This window comes from Agelaius phoeniceus, chromosome 12 (assembly GCF_051311805.1).
Source record: "Agelaius phoeniceus isolate bAgePho1 chromosome 12, bAgePho1.hap1, whole genome shotgun sequence".
NCBI lineage: Eukaryota > Metazoa > Chordata > Aves > Passeriformes > Icteridae > Agelaius > Agelaius phoeniceus.
This window is the reverse complement of record NC_135276.1, coordinates 18412447-18427579: the sequence shown is the minus strand read 5'-3', so window position 1 is coordinate 18427579 and position 15133 is coordinate 18412447. Positions and strand designations below refer to the sequence as shown.

Sequence of the window (15133 nt, the reverse complement as noted above, 5' to 3'; positions counted from 1 at the left end):
CTTCCTCTGTGTGCCTACTACAGCACCTTGTCCTCTGAGGTGCCAAGGAAAGCAAGATAAGGATTGCTGAGATAAAACCACTCCTGACTCAGATTCTCCTTCATGAGGATTTGGTCCTCAGCCTCCAGCTTGTGGTTCACACCTTCTAGCAAGGCTTTCAGGGGAAAGAATTCTTCCTCCCAATTCTTCCTCCCATGTTCCTACAACACATTTCGTGTGAGATTGTGACAAGGGGCCAAAACATTTAGGATTTGCTCAGGCTCCCAATAAAAAGGCATTAATATCAGCAGTTATCTGCACATGGTTTTCCCTCCAGCCCAACACCTTTCCAGAAAGCCACTCTTTCAAGCCTGCAGATGTGCAGACACTTTATTCCCCCAGCAGGAATCCAGTCAGACATTTCTTCCTCCCAAACCACTCAGACATTTCCTCCTCCACATTTTACTCTCCCTGTCCCCACCTCACACAGACAATTTTTTATAATAATTCAATTTCATAGGCCACACAGAACTACATAAGAGTTATTTATATAACATCAATATTAAGTTGGTACCCAGATTTTTTTTTTTTCAGAATAAAACCTTGAGGCTGCTTGTCTCTAAAAGCTGCAATTATGGTTAAAAATAGAAGTAATTCATTTGACCATGAATGGCAACTCCACAGACCTGAAAATGGAGGCCTGACCACCAGTTTCTGCTCAAGACATATGGGCAGGAAGGGGAAGAGGCTGAACCCACAAAGATGACTGTGGAAAAATAAACATCCTTTTTCCCAAAGCCTTTCCTCTGACAAGACAAAGTGAAACTGGATTTTAACTGCAGACAATATTTAATTTTAGTGTTCAAATTGTACACAGCCACACACTTTGGTTCCTAAACCACTCAGATTTGGAACAACAAAAATTACTCTGGAATTTCAACAGGTCCCAGCTTGTCATGTCACCTTCAAAGTAAAGGTATGGAATTGGTGATTATTAAAAATCATGAGGAATTCAGCTCCTGCTCTCAGGTGCATGGAGACAGCATCATTATTTCACGAATCACCAGTGACCTTTGGAAGGCACTGGGAAAAGCAGCCATGTTCATTCCTTTCCATTGATTTTCTAATTTTGAGTAAATTGGTTTAATCTGGGGAATGGTTATCTATGAGGAATAAAAATACTTAAAACTGTCTTTAGAAAACAGTAAAAAGCTGAACTGTTTGAACTGAAACCATGAATTTGGAAAGGAAACTTGAGGGGAGAAAAGGTAGGGATTTTGTAAACTTTAATTTTGGCACCATTCTGTGGCCAGGCACCCAAATATGAATAAAATCAGAATCTCTTAAACTTAAAAACACAGACATTCAGTCCCAGACATTAGTTTCACTCCACTACGTTCCTGGTATCTGTGACTGATTTACCTGTGAAATATTTGCTGCTGGAAAAGCCTGTAGAAAGAAATTACCCACCTAGAAAGGGAAGTGCATTATCTGGTAACATGAAAAATAATGGGCTGAATATTGGGAACATTGGACAATCCTGAGTCCAATCAACTTAGAAGACAAGCTCAGTGACTCAGCACACACCTGAAACACCCTGCAAGAACAGAATTTGGATGTCTCCAGGAATCTAAGAGCACTCAGGGCTACTTCATGAAAGGAAATTGTGATTTATAGAGTAACTCTTTCTGGTGCCAAGATTTTATACATTCCGGTACCTAAACCTTTGGATTAACAGATTGCCTCTACTTTATTATCTTCTGAACATGAAATGATCATACCTAAGCTTTCTTTGCCATCAATTTATGCTCTCATAATGTTAATGATCTGTTATAAGCATAGATTTTGGCACTGTGGCAATTCACCTTAAAGCCATCTGAGGATTACCTGTTCCTTTCCTACCCCTTTTTGCATTTTCTTTTTTTGGCTATGGGGTACCAAGTGAATTAGTTCATTAAGTCCACTCATAAAAATATTCTAGGGAAGATATAGAGCACTAAACTAATACTCTCAGAATGAGCTATATGCACAGTTAGCTCTGGGTGGCAATTACTAACTCTAAGCTGAAGTCCAGTTAATCCTGAGCTCTTTCTCACTACACAACACTAAATGTCTCGCACAGAAATCATGAACTACTAGATTTATAAATCTGATCAGAGATTAGAAATTCTCAAGTCCGAGTAAGAAATAAACAAAATTCTTAAAAGACTCCATAAAAGCGAGCATCTGAATCCCCACACAACAACACCCAGAGCGTCTTCTCACACCCCAGAAGAAGATTTAGAGGCACAACCATGAAACTGGAAATAGGGAAGTTCTCACTCACCTCGCGGTCCAGCAGCGCAGGGGACACCACGGTGACGATGTCTCCCTTCTCAGGGTCGATGTAGAACATGTTTGGGGAGGGTTTGGTGGGGGTCTGCCTGAGGATGTTGTAGCGCAGCAGGGCGTTGTCCGTGCCGGCGTCGTCGGCGTCGAACGCCGCCATGCGCATCACCGTGGTTCCTGGGGAGAGGGCACAGGCAGGGGCACTGAGCAAAAACCCTCGCAAACACTGAGGGTATTTAGCTTGCATTCTTGTTCACATTATCTTTACTTTTGTTTGTTTGTTTGTTTGTTTAACTAGGCTGGAAGAGACCTTCAAGATGGAGTCCAACCCAGCACCAACGCCTCAACTAAACCCTGGCACCCAGTGCACATCCAGCCTTTTTAGAAAGGTCATTCCAGTACTTTGGGCCTCTTTCCATGAAAAGCTTTTTCCTAATACCCAACCTATATTTCCCCTTGTGTGCTCTGGTTCTGTCAGTGCTGCCTGGAGAAAGAGACCAACCCCACCTGAGCACAGACACCTTTCAGGAGTTGTAGGGAGTGAGTACTTGTTACTTATCCAACAGAAGACTCATGTGCTCTAACACAAATTCCCTGTGTCTCTGGGCTTTGAAGCCATCCATAGTAATTGCATTTCATTAAATTAATTACAAGTGTATCACTTCCACTTTTAATTCTGCAGGCAGAAAATCCACAGGTGGCTACAATGAAAACAACAATGCTGAAATAACAGGTCTCTATTTGCATGGCGAAGTGTTGCAGTTCAAAATGTGTTTTCAAAATGTCATTTCTGTCAATAAGAAATGTTGTAATTATTAAAGCCTGCATTGTTCCAATTTCAATTTGTACAAATTTGTGAGCTTATTTTATGAACATCAATAAGCCCTCATCTCTATTGCCCCACTGTCCTTCCAGTGCTGAAGGTTTCTCTGCCAGGAAATTCCCTGAGCACAAAGTTCTGCTGCAGAGTGCAGTAAGGGAAACGCAATTCCCTGCACAGATTCCTAAATGCTGTGCAGAGGAAAAACCTCACTTTGTTTCTTGATCACAGTTAATAGAGCACTGAGCTGCTGCCAGTCCTGTGCTTAGGAAGGGAGCACATCCTGCATCCCTGGATCAAGGATTTTCCTCTCCCCAAGACAGGCAGCCCAGAGCAAAATTCTGTCAGCATTTTATCAGCTTTGTACAGTACACTGAGAAAAAAAGAAAGGGTGTAATGAGACACCTGGGCTCAACTGTGAGATGCTCACCCCTAGACCAAAGTGATTTCTTCATCAGTTCATCTATAATTGTAAATGTAAGCATTAGTTTGAAAAGCAATCTAATTAAATAATATATGATCACAGCAAGATTAAATATTTCTGGTAATATTGAGCTGAAGACAGAATGAGATTCTACCAAATACCAAAAAAACCATGATCAAATCTATAAATTCATTTCAATAGTGAATCAATGGTAAGTAACAGATTCATGTGAGATATTAGCAAACCATAAAGTAAGAAACCTAGGAAGGGATCCAGCCTTTGGCCCAAAAATCCCAGCTGTAACAATTTATCAGATTCTGTGATCTACACCACTTCCATTGAAGTAACTTTGCAGTGACACCATTATCTCCTGTGTGAATCAGTATCAGAGTGAGCCAGAATTCCTTGTTACAGGTTAATTCCTCTGTGGGAACTCAACCTTTCTTTTCCCCACAGATTGGGCAAGTATTATTTTAAACTATCATGGTCAACACATTTTAAATACAGCATATAAATATATAATTTAAATACATAAATTTAATATACACAATATATTATGTATAATATATATCTAATATGTATTATATGTATAAATTAAATATATAAAGTTAAATACAGCATATTCATTTCTTCATAGATCTGTAAGACCATAGGATCACGTTTCAGTATTCACAGAGAGTTCTGTGGCAAAATGACTACAAGAGGGTAAATCCTGATGCAGACAGGGCCTGACACATTAGATTGCAAGTGCCTCAGTAACAGAAATATGTATCATTCATGTACAGTGAGTTTGTTTTCTTTCTGAAGGTCTTGGATTTAAAAAAATCAAATAAAAATGAAATATTGTGGTAAAAATAAAAACAAGCCCAGTCTCAGTTATAGACTGATATAACAACTGCCTGCTCACTGTTAAACAAACTCAACTGCCTTGTTTAGATACATTTCTCCTTTTCTTTTTTTCCCCTTTTGTGGTAGTTCCCAGAGTACAGAGTGTTGCTTCTTCTTGTAGTGACCTTGAATATCAGCTCTCAAAGGTTTTATTTTATTGCTACTTCGGGCAGAGTTACCCCCTTGAGAAAAATAGCAGAGGCCTGACAGCATGTTGGTTTTATTCAGCAGTGATTAAAGGTCAGACAGCTCAAAAAGAAGCTTACCACTGGATACCAGGCCATGTTTTCCAGTGTTACAAGATGATCCCAGCCCTGATATTTTCCTGATATTTTCACCTACTTTGTGTGAGACTGATTGAGAAGAAAAGAGAGAAAAAGAACTGCTTTCTTTTTTGAAGAATTAAGATTCACCCAATGCACTGTTTTTAGAAATTTAGCACATTTTTGAGATTTTTTTTATATCAATGTTAGATAACATGTTCCACAAGGGTCTCTAAATCACAAGGTTTCAGTGAAATAAATAAGGACTAAGGAAAATCTTCAAGGGATCTTTAAGAGTCCCCAAGTTCATGTGAAATTAAATGGATTTCAGTACACAGTGGTTTCCTGAAGAATGCACTCAAGTACAGTAGAAAACATCTTGAAAGAATACAAGGTTGCTATTGTTATAAATCTGTTAGATGAGTTGATGCTCAGCAGAGATTTAGAAACTTATTACAATATATATTCAACTAAAAATCCCATTGATACAGTTGTCCTACTGAAATATTTCTGATGATAAAACAGTGGAAGGCACATGTAAATTTTAAGATCTGATGCAAATCCCATAATCTCTCATTATCTGGCATAGGACTGGCTTAACACAATGGCTGAGTCTGATTTGCCAGCTGCAGTTCTTTAACCTTTCAACTCACCAGACATTATCTTGTTCCCTGCAATCATTCCTGTGGTGCATACAGATAAGAATTCCAGAAACTCAGATGAGCAGAATTTTACATCCATTTTGCATAGAGATGCATTTTCCAGGAGGAAAGCTGGAGAGAATTAGATACATCTTTTTTCTATAATTCTCTCCAAAGTTTTGGAGAGAAGTGGAATTGGAGAGAAGTGGAATTGATTCATGGATACCATCAAAGTGGCATTTAAATCTAATTTTAAAGTTATTCTATTCTCACAAGTTCTCATTATGTGTAAAAAATGCACATAAAATGTGGGGTTGTCTTTAGATGTTGTTATGTATTAGTAGAGGCTGCGTTTGGTTTTTGTTTGGGGATCAATACAGAAAACTTCACCCCCGTGTGCTTCATATTTGTGGCTGATGCCTCAAAAATCACAAGAGCTTTAATCCAGCAGTTAAAACATTCACCTGGAACACTTTGGAAAAGCCCAATAGCTACAATTCCAGGGGAGAAATTCCCTATCCTAATCGAGGTGTCCACAGAGAGAACAAACAAACAAATGACAAATTGGGATTGGACCACCAGAAAAAATAATGTTTATATAGAGATCCTGAAAGTGTAATGGCCCAAATGTGTGTTTTGAAAGGCTTTACCACAGGCATCCAGTCCAAAAGAGCTTCATTCAAGATGTACTCTTCTTGAGTATTCCTCCCTCATCATAAACTTTTGTTCTTCATAAAAGATTCATTTCCCCAGGCCCATAAACTGACTACACCTAATTCAGTGCCATTTTACAAACACTTCCATTCCTGGCATCAATCAAATGCAGCTGCCTTTCAAACCACAAAACAACAGCTTGCTACATTATCATGTTAAACAACATATATAAACTGATCAGGCTGGGGAAGGGATGTCTGCAAAATCAGCAGCTTCTTCCTCGTGCCAATGACGCACAGAGATCCATGGAGGAAACTCTCAGGAAAGCTGCACTTGAGTCCTGGTGTGTCTCAATATTCAGGGTTTGTCTGTCACACTTGTGTCCTGGTGTGTCTCAGTATTCAGGGTTTGTCTGTCACACTTGTGTCCTGGTGTGTCTCAATATTCAGGGTTTGTCTGTCACACTTGAGTCCTGGTGTGTCTCAATATTCAGGGTTTGTCTGTCATACTTGCTGGGCAGAATCACTCAGAAATCCCAGAATCACTCAGAAATCCCAGAACCACTCAGAACCTCCCATTGCACCTCCCAGAGTTCCTCCTTGCTCACACCCAGGTCCCACTCCCAGGCCATTGCTCCAGAGGCTGCAGCCATCAATCTGTTGGTTCTTTGAAAATATTGGCAAAATCTCCCCTTAGGCACCAAGAAGTAAAATCTAACAGATACATGGTTTTGGAGTGGTTGGAACAGAGGGTTTCTTGGGAAAATTTCTTTGGTATTTTGTTAATAACCTCTTATAACCTATCCCACTCTCTTTTCTCTTTTCTTTTCTTTCCTTTTCTCTTCTTTTCTCTGCCAAGATGCCACGAGAACGTTACTACTGAACTTTTATTTATTTACTTATATTTTATAAGTTTAATAAATTTTTATTTATTTATTGATATGCAGCTGCTGGGTTTAAAAGGAGGACTGGAGAGGAATGGAAATGAGGCTTATCTCGAGCCTGGTGAAATGTGAACCAATGTCTCAAGCCTACAGCCTCAAGAGAAGACTGAATCTACAGAGCTCAAAGACTTCACCATGGAGTTTTCCCAGCTGACTTTCATTCTTTCTGTGGCTCTCCACTGTATATTCAGTACATTAAATGTTTTTTACATGTGTTACAGAAAGGGAAGGGTTTGTTCTCCTAGTTAAATAACTGCCCTGAAAAGTTGTGTTTTCCACCTTCTCCACAAGTTCAGCTGTGTCTCTGTACGTGATAACAATCAGTTGCACAATGTTACATTTTCCAGAAGTACAGCTATTTTAACCCAAGAAGGAGGACAAGAGTAAATTTTAACCCAAGAGTAAAATATGGGAGGGAGAAGGAAGAAATCAAGAGGGTTACTTACATCTCTAGAGCCCAACTTTCAGAAACTGGAAGAAGCCCTCCTGACAATGTTCTCATCATAACTAATTACATGTTTGATTATCATTTTGCACTTTCAGACAAAAAGCCCCAGGGGAGCAAAACAAATATAAGAAAAAAGGTGTATTTTGGTTCCAGTCAAGGGCATTTGAATTGCAATTATATGTATCACTAAAAACTTGAAGGCCTTGCTCAATAAAGAAGACATCTAGTGAGAACCATTGAGTTCAGGCTTTGAGCATATCTTACATTTGTATAGGGCAATAATTTTCTACCACAGGGCTTGGTTTCCTCACATTCTCTATTTAGATGTTTTTTTAAACTCTAGATTAGATGGCATCACTGAGCAGTACCCTGGGAATGCCACTGCACTGCAGCCAACAGGACTGGAAGGGTGAACTGGTGAACTGTCAGCTCTGGAATGAATAATAAACAAACTTCTCCCAGTACACAGAAGAAACTTCAGTAATATTAAGCAGAGATGAAGAACTGTCAAGAATTGTTACTATCTATGGAGAGCTAATGCAGTCAGAAGCATATAAATTGAGTAAGAAATAATGGGACATTCCCAGCTGAATGTTATGACAGAAGAGAGAAGATGTATGGGCAGGTCAACCTTTAGCAGTACTGGTATTTAACCTTTTTTCCCCAGGAACAGCACAGTTGTTTTGGCAGAATGAATTGTTCACTCCTGGGATGTTTGGAACATGACTTACACACAGTCCTGTCCCCAGCCACGCTGCAGCCACTGTCACACTGTGAGGAGCTCTCAGGCACTCTCTGCTCCAGGCCAGACATTGATCTATGGCATGTCAGTGAGGGAATTTGCATTAGCTGGAGTTATGTGACATGGATCTTACTTTGGTGTGTTTTGTCTGCAGTGCTGTGGATGTTTCCTTCTTTAGGGTAAAACTATGTGGTGAAAACATGGAAAATTGTTAGCCTCACCAAGATTGCCAAATTGTGCTTTTTGTCTGTACAAACCAGGTTATAACATTTTGTGGTAGATATTCATACTGAAATTTACCTCTGTCTGTGCGGATACAAGAAATTGTGAAAAATGTAATTTATTCTTTCAGAATACCAGATCCCCTTCACAGATTTTGTGTTGGCCAACTCATTATCCCCAAACAAGATAACATTTCAGACTCTGTGCATCTTCCCACACACAAAGGAAACAAAGATTAAAAAAATGCATGAAGACTTTAGTCTTATAGACTGCAGATAGCATGAAACAGGTATTTGCATGAGGAGTAAAATCAATGAAGTCTCATTTCCTATCTGATGCTGTCCAAAAGTTCATCCCCTGAAAGGATAAGATGATGTCTTTTGGAGAGATGACAAAAACAGAGCTACAATAGCTCAGCTTCCCCTCAACAGCGTCCCCAGTTGCACCCATCACTGCTCCCCCTTCAGCAAACAATCCTTCCTTGCCCAGGGAAGGGAATCCTTCACTCTTGCTCATTTACAGGCTCTCCAGATGGACTGGGAATTGCAAGTTTAGTAAAAGAGGACTTAGGACAATGGAGATGCAGCTGAAAAAAGCCAAAATTTTTCCTCCAGATATAAACAGGCTGCAGGTTTAATGAAATCACCAAAGATTTTTTTCTTAACCAGGATTCTCCCTAAGCAAAAGTGTCACACTCTCATGTGTGTTTCCCTTTTGACCAGCCAAGTTTATTAAGAAAAGTCATGAATTACTTCTTGGATCATGACCATAAGCTATAAAATGTCCCACTGTTCTAATATTCTAAGAGCCAATTCATAACATAATCTTATATGTCAGATCCCATAATTAATAAAGCAATATAACACATTCTCTGGAAGCAAATGGTTTAATGTAAATGATGATATGCACTGAGCATCTCACAGCAGGCAAACATGACAGAGCAGTGATTTATGAGTGCAGGAACATCTATTCAACATACAAAGAGCAAGATTTAGCCCCAGGCATGACAAACACAAAGGGCCCACGTTCTCTCTGGAGTTTGACTAGCACTAGAAATCAACCAGGAAAATCACAGCAAGCAGAGACTAGATGAGACATTTAAACATCATGAAAATCAATCCCGTCAAAACAAGGCAGGAAAATTCTCAAAAGAGATAGACAAGCTTCTTTGCTGAGAGGTCAGATGGAGAAATTTCCAGAATGCCTGTGTAACTCATCACCACAGGTGCCAGCTCTGCAGGAAGGCAGCCAAATCCCAGGAGGAGTTTGGTCAATGCCAGCTGAGCTCCAGGCCCCTGCTGCCCCAGGGCAGTGGGGAGTGCTGAGTTTTCCCTCTGTTTTTATCAAACCAGCAGAGGTAAAAAGGCCAAAACTCAACATCCCTGCCCAAGGTACCCTGCTCAGCCACTGAGCCCTTTGGTCTGAGCTGCCTGATGGTGCCTCAGGTTTTGGCTTTTCTATTTCTCACATTCTGTGCTGCTTTAGTGTGTGGGTCTGGGTTCACATCAGGGGATGCTGAGCTCTGGGCACAGAGCAGGGACACAAAACAATTCCTGCTCCAGCTGGGCACCAAGGACAAATGATCCAAATCTCAGCCCAGGAGCACAAACCCCGTGGGCTGGAGAGAGAAAAACAAGGATGGGACTGCAGGGGCTAAAGCTGGAATGGGACAATGAACTGCAAGATGCAAATGGAGCAGAACTGATCCCAGGGAGAGACCCCGGGAGCGCTCGGGCATTTTGGGACCATTTTGGTTCATCTTGGGTGCATTTTGGGACCATTTTGGTTCATCTTGGGTTCGTTTTGGGACCATTTTGGTCCATCTTGGGTTCGTTTTGGGACCATTTTGGTCCATCTTGGGTTCATTTTGGGACCATTTTGGTCCATCTTGGGTTCATTTTGGGACCATTTTGGTCCATCTTGGGTTCATTTTGGGACCATTTTGGGTTGTGCTGCCCAAGGTGGACCCATTGAGGAGATCCTTTTAATAAATCCCTGCTTTATTCTGTAGCTCTGCCCAGCCTCTGTTCCAGGTCAGCCATCACCAGGCATCACTGCCAGCTGAAGGTTTTTGTCAGAGATGCTCACAGCTCACATGATGCACTGTGCTGTTTTCCCAGGTCCCATGCAAAATTGGAATTGCCTGCAATCATTCAAATTTGATTTCAGGCATATGCAAGCTGTTTAAATGCAGATGCAAACTTTGTAGTCAAGGGTAAGCAGAGAGCTTACTAAAAATATATATTCTGCACTTATTTCTGTTTTATAATCCAGATGTTTTCTTTTAGCTTTTCTTTACCTTTTCCTTAATATTTTCCCATGTTTTACCCTTCCCTCTTTTTCTGGGGGATAGAGTTCTGGCCAGTCAATGCAAATTGTTAATAGACAGCCATTTTTGAAGTCATACAAATAAATATAGACTTATGTAATTTTCATATCCAGAAATACCCATGAGAAATTACCTCTTGAATGAGGTAGAAAGCTTCCCCTAGACTTAATGACAAAAAATAAATCAGGAAAAATTAGATTAATCATTTAAGTTTCTCCCCCAAAAAAGAAACTAATATCCAGCTTCTCCCAGGCTCTAAACAGGGGCAGCATTCTTAATCAAGATAAATGTAGAAAAGAAAATAGCGCTTTCAGAGACTTCACTCAGGTTAGCAAAAAAAGATTGACAATTATTTGCATTCTGAACTTCTGGGAGGGAGCTGACCATCTTTCACTTCAAAGCCACTTTCACCTCGTCTCCCTCCAGGCCAGTCAAGCAGAATTCTGAGTATTTACAGGAATGGCAACAGAAGCAAGAACAGATGCTTCTCTCAGCCCTTACAAAACACTGCTGGTCACTGGGAACCCAGCTCACATCCATCAAGGCAGGAAAGACTCTGAATTTGGAGATCAAACTGCAATTCCCAGTTCTTGAACGGCCCAGGTACAACTTATCCCACAACCCCTTCACAGCAGCAGTGTCCTGTGGAAGGAAGCTTGGGGCACTGGTAGGGAGGGAGCAGCAGTGTGTTTTAAATCAGGAGTACATTAAAATCTAACAATGCTTGATAATGAAAATGAGAAAAATATGATTTGAAATTGGGAAAGAACCTCAAAATAAAACAATGTGATGTATGGACACTAAGTGCCTATTTTTAAAAAAACACTAAAAATTACAGTCAGTGAGAACTGGGTAATAAGAAGCCCAGGCTGCACTCTGTGTGTATATTCTGCATTAAGACTTGTTCCAGAGCAACAACAGAACGGAGAGATTTTTCTAAGAAGGGAACATTTCCACAGATTTCAATAACCTTTTGATCAGGGCCACACTCACAGATGGAAGATCTCATTCCATAAATTACCTACTTTTGTAAAGGAATTGACTGACTTCTTACAAATATAAGAAAGGCAGCAATTAAACTCCCCTGTCTCAGCGGGTTTTAATCAAAACCACGTCATTACTTCACAGAAATCATTTTGCACCATTCTTCTATGTCCAAGTAAGGTACCCTGGCATCCTTCCTGATTAAAAAGCAATGATATTACATTTTAAAAAGATCTATTAGTGCAAAGTCAATCTTTCCCATTTGGAAACACCTTTTGAGACAGTGGGCCAGAATTTCTGTTGATCTAATTCAGCCCAGCCCTACTAAAGCAAAGATTTATCTTAGGTGAGGCTGTGGAGTACAGGATTGACCTTGAAGGTCTGTATTAGGTATACACAGTACTAAATTGCCTCTATTCCCTTTTTATTTCCCTAATTTCTCACTTCAATATATGTGAAATGAAAGAGAAAACAAAAGGATGATCTGTGCCGCCTTTTTTTTTTTGTTGTTGTTGTTTGTGCCTACATTGGACCCTTTCCCTTCTTGCTACCAGCAATTTACACAAGTATCCAATTTTTCATAGGGGTGTAGGATTATGAATACACAGCACCACAGACTTCAGCAATTACTGCACCTGGGAAGTTCTCAGTGTTACTCTTTGCCTGTTAACTAATATGAACTGGTATGCTTTAATCTCAAATGACAAAGTGGTGGAAATAGAAGTGAAACACCCAGCCCTGCTACCCAGAGGCTGCCACTGGGGCTCTCAGCACCTACATCAATCCAAAAGGAACCCAGATGAGCTGAGGGTGCTTCAATATTACAAAAGCAGTGCTAATGAAAGGAGAATCAGCCGTCCTAATGAGGAGCAAATCATCTCACAAGGCTTCTCCCTTCCTCTGCAGGAACAGAGCACACACTTAGTTCTGATGTATTATTTCATCTTCGTATTGATTTCATCACCAAGTCCCAGCCATTTGATCTATTAAACATCTGAGGGTTTTTATCTGAGGGATAAGTGTTTCCATCATACTACAGGACCTTTTTAGGTGAGTTTTGTTTTTCTTCACCCTCTTCTGCAGCTGAATAAATTTGGTTGGGCTGGTAGGGTCTGCCCTGTTGAACTTATTTAAATTCACCGGCCTGAGCAATATTTCATAATGGACTTCACTGCTGGACCCAATAAATAAACTGGGCAACTACTCCCTGTTCTTAATTCAGAGAATTGCTCTAAGTCCATTGCACTTTTCTGGATAAATCATATCACAGATGCAGTAATTCCTATCAAAACTACAAACAGAAGTGGAAGGTTTGATTTTAAGGTCTCAAAGTAAGTGTGGAACAAACCCTTAGTGAGGATCAGAAGGCATGTCTTGGAAAGATACCCTTAAAAAGGATTCATTCTTCCCCCATGCCTCCCCCTGACCCCAGTGCAACAGCTTCCCACTGTAAAGGAGCCCACAGGGGGAAGGACAAACACCATCAGTTATTCTGGAAACCTGCACTTCAAATTGGCCAGCCTTTAAATCAAGTCCACACAGCTCATTCCCTAAGAGCAATAACAGAAAATGGAATTGTTTTCTGCCTTTTCCCCTGTCTTGAGATTAAAGTATCTGCACGTAGAAATCTTTGCAGCCCTTCCTCAAATGATCTTTTTGGTTAAATTATATTTTAAAGCCACTGATAGCTGAATTTAATAAATGATTCAGATGCTGCAAGAGTGTGCTCTGTGATTTTCAAGCAGGCCTTTGAAACTATCTTGTATAAATCACAGGTTTCAAAACTGTCCATGTTTGTAACAAGAACACAATTTGAGGTGTCTGATATCTATTTTCAGTAGCGATCCTGAGATTCTTTCCTGAATTAAGTCATTGATTAAATCACTTAGTTCAGCAAGTGTGATGACTTTCACTCAGTTACAACCATTTTAGGCTCAGATATCCATCCAGTCTTTTTTACAGTCACTAAAGAGGGCCTGGCAATCTTGGATGCAGCTCATCCCATTCTAACGTAAAAATTTAGGAAAGGTGAGATAAAGCACCTTTGGAAGTAATTCCTTCTGGGTGAATTCTGACTCTGAGAGGGCACTTAAAAGGTGTGATACACTCCCATTAATTCTGCACATTACTGCAGTGTGGAAAGCAGGGTTAGAATGAAATGTTTTCCTGTACTTTTGTTCTGGCACGTCCAGAACCCTTTCTCTCCCCACCTCACAACTGCTTTGGGCTGAAGGGATCTTTGTTCTGCACAACTTTTCAGCCTCAACCCCTGCAAAGTGGAGCCCTGCAAGGATTACAAGCAGCCCAAGACATCCCTGGTTTTATTCCATTAGAATTGATGCATCTTGTTAAGAAGGGACCTTAAGCAACAAATCAAGTTATTTTAACTCTGTGTGTAATTGATTTAGTGCTGAAAGGGCTGCATTATGTCCCTGCAAAGAAAATATGAGCATGGAAAAGCTTCTGTGTGTCATAAACCATCTAAATATTGACTATGAGACTCCTTAATGTAAAATTAATAATTAAGCACAGAACAGGTCATGATATATCACTGCCAGCAATTGGGTACTTCGAGATCATAAAGATTTGTGGAGCTGTGTGCAAATTTGGGGTCATTAAGTCACAGGCTTGCTCAAGTACATTTGTACTTTATAAATGCACATATTCCTTCTTGGGCAAAAAGAAAACAAGCATCAGTCAGTGGCAAATCATCCTAAGAAAGGAGACTTAGAGAGAGATTTCCAATTTTCAATTTTCTAGTTTTCCACTGGGTGTTTTTCCACAACTCTCATGCTGAACACACTTAAAATTCAAGTTTTCAGCTCAGGGCTTCAATGAAGTCTCTCCTCTTGGGGAGAAGGTGGCTCTGGCCCCTGTGAGGGTCCATCCCAGCCATCCCCTTTCCCTCCTTTTTGGAGGAAATTGGGAGGCAAACAGGAGCAGACACAGATGCTCTTGCCTTGGGTTCCCTGCTGACATTTGCCCTCACAATTTCCAGTGTTGAAAATGTCAATACCAAAATACCACAAAGTTCAAAGGCAATGTGTAAACACCGTTTGTCAAACACAGTCACAGAGTTTCCCTTCAGCCTCAGTTCTTTTGTAATTTTGAGTAGAGCCCTGAGTCAATGTATGGAAGAATGAAAATTCCAGATGATATCAACCTTCAGAGTACAAATCCTGAGAGCTTGAGTGGATTTCTCCCATGCAAAACTTCAGCTAAATAATCAAGTAAGAAATATTTGACTTCAAACCCCTGTGATTTATTTGTTTGTTTTCCCAGTAACTTATATGAAATCCTACTTTCTAGGGATGTGAGCTGTAAATCTCCCCAGCAACCAGCAAGGTCAGGAATTGAGTCAGAGTTTTTGTCTCTGAGGTGTCTGCTCACATCCATCCCTGCCCCTGCCACACAATTCTTAATTAGATCATCAATAAATTATGGTATTTATATAAACAAAGGGTTGAG

At 40.3% G+C, this 15133-nt stretch overlaps 1 protein-coding gene across 2 annotated transcripts in view; it reads right to left on the bottom strand.

Annotated features, from left to right (window-relative positions):
- The window catches only part of CDH13 (cadherin 13), a 446013-nt gene that overhangs the window by 133398 nt on the left and 297482 nt on the right, over nt 1–15133 (bottom strand). For both annotated transcript variants that reach the window (XM_077184876.1, XM_054640681.2), the window contains exon 7: nt 2306–2484. In XM_077184876.1, coding sequence (XP_077040991.1) covers nt 2306–2484 — 179 coding nt within the window. The remainder of the gene's footprint in view (nt 1–2305; nt 2485–15133) is intronic.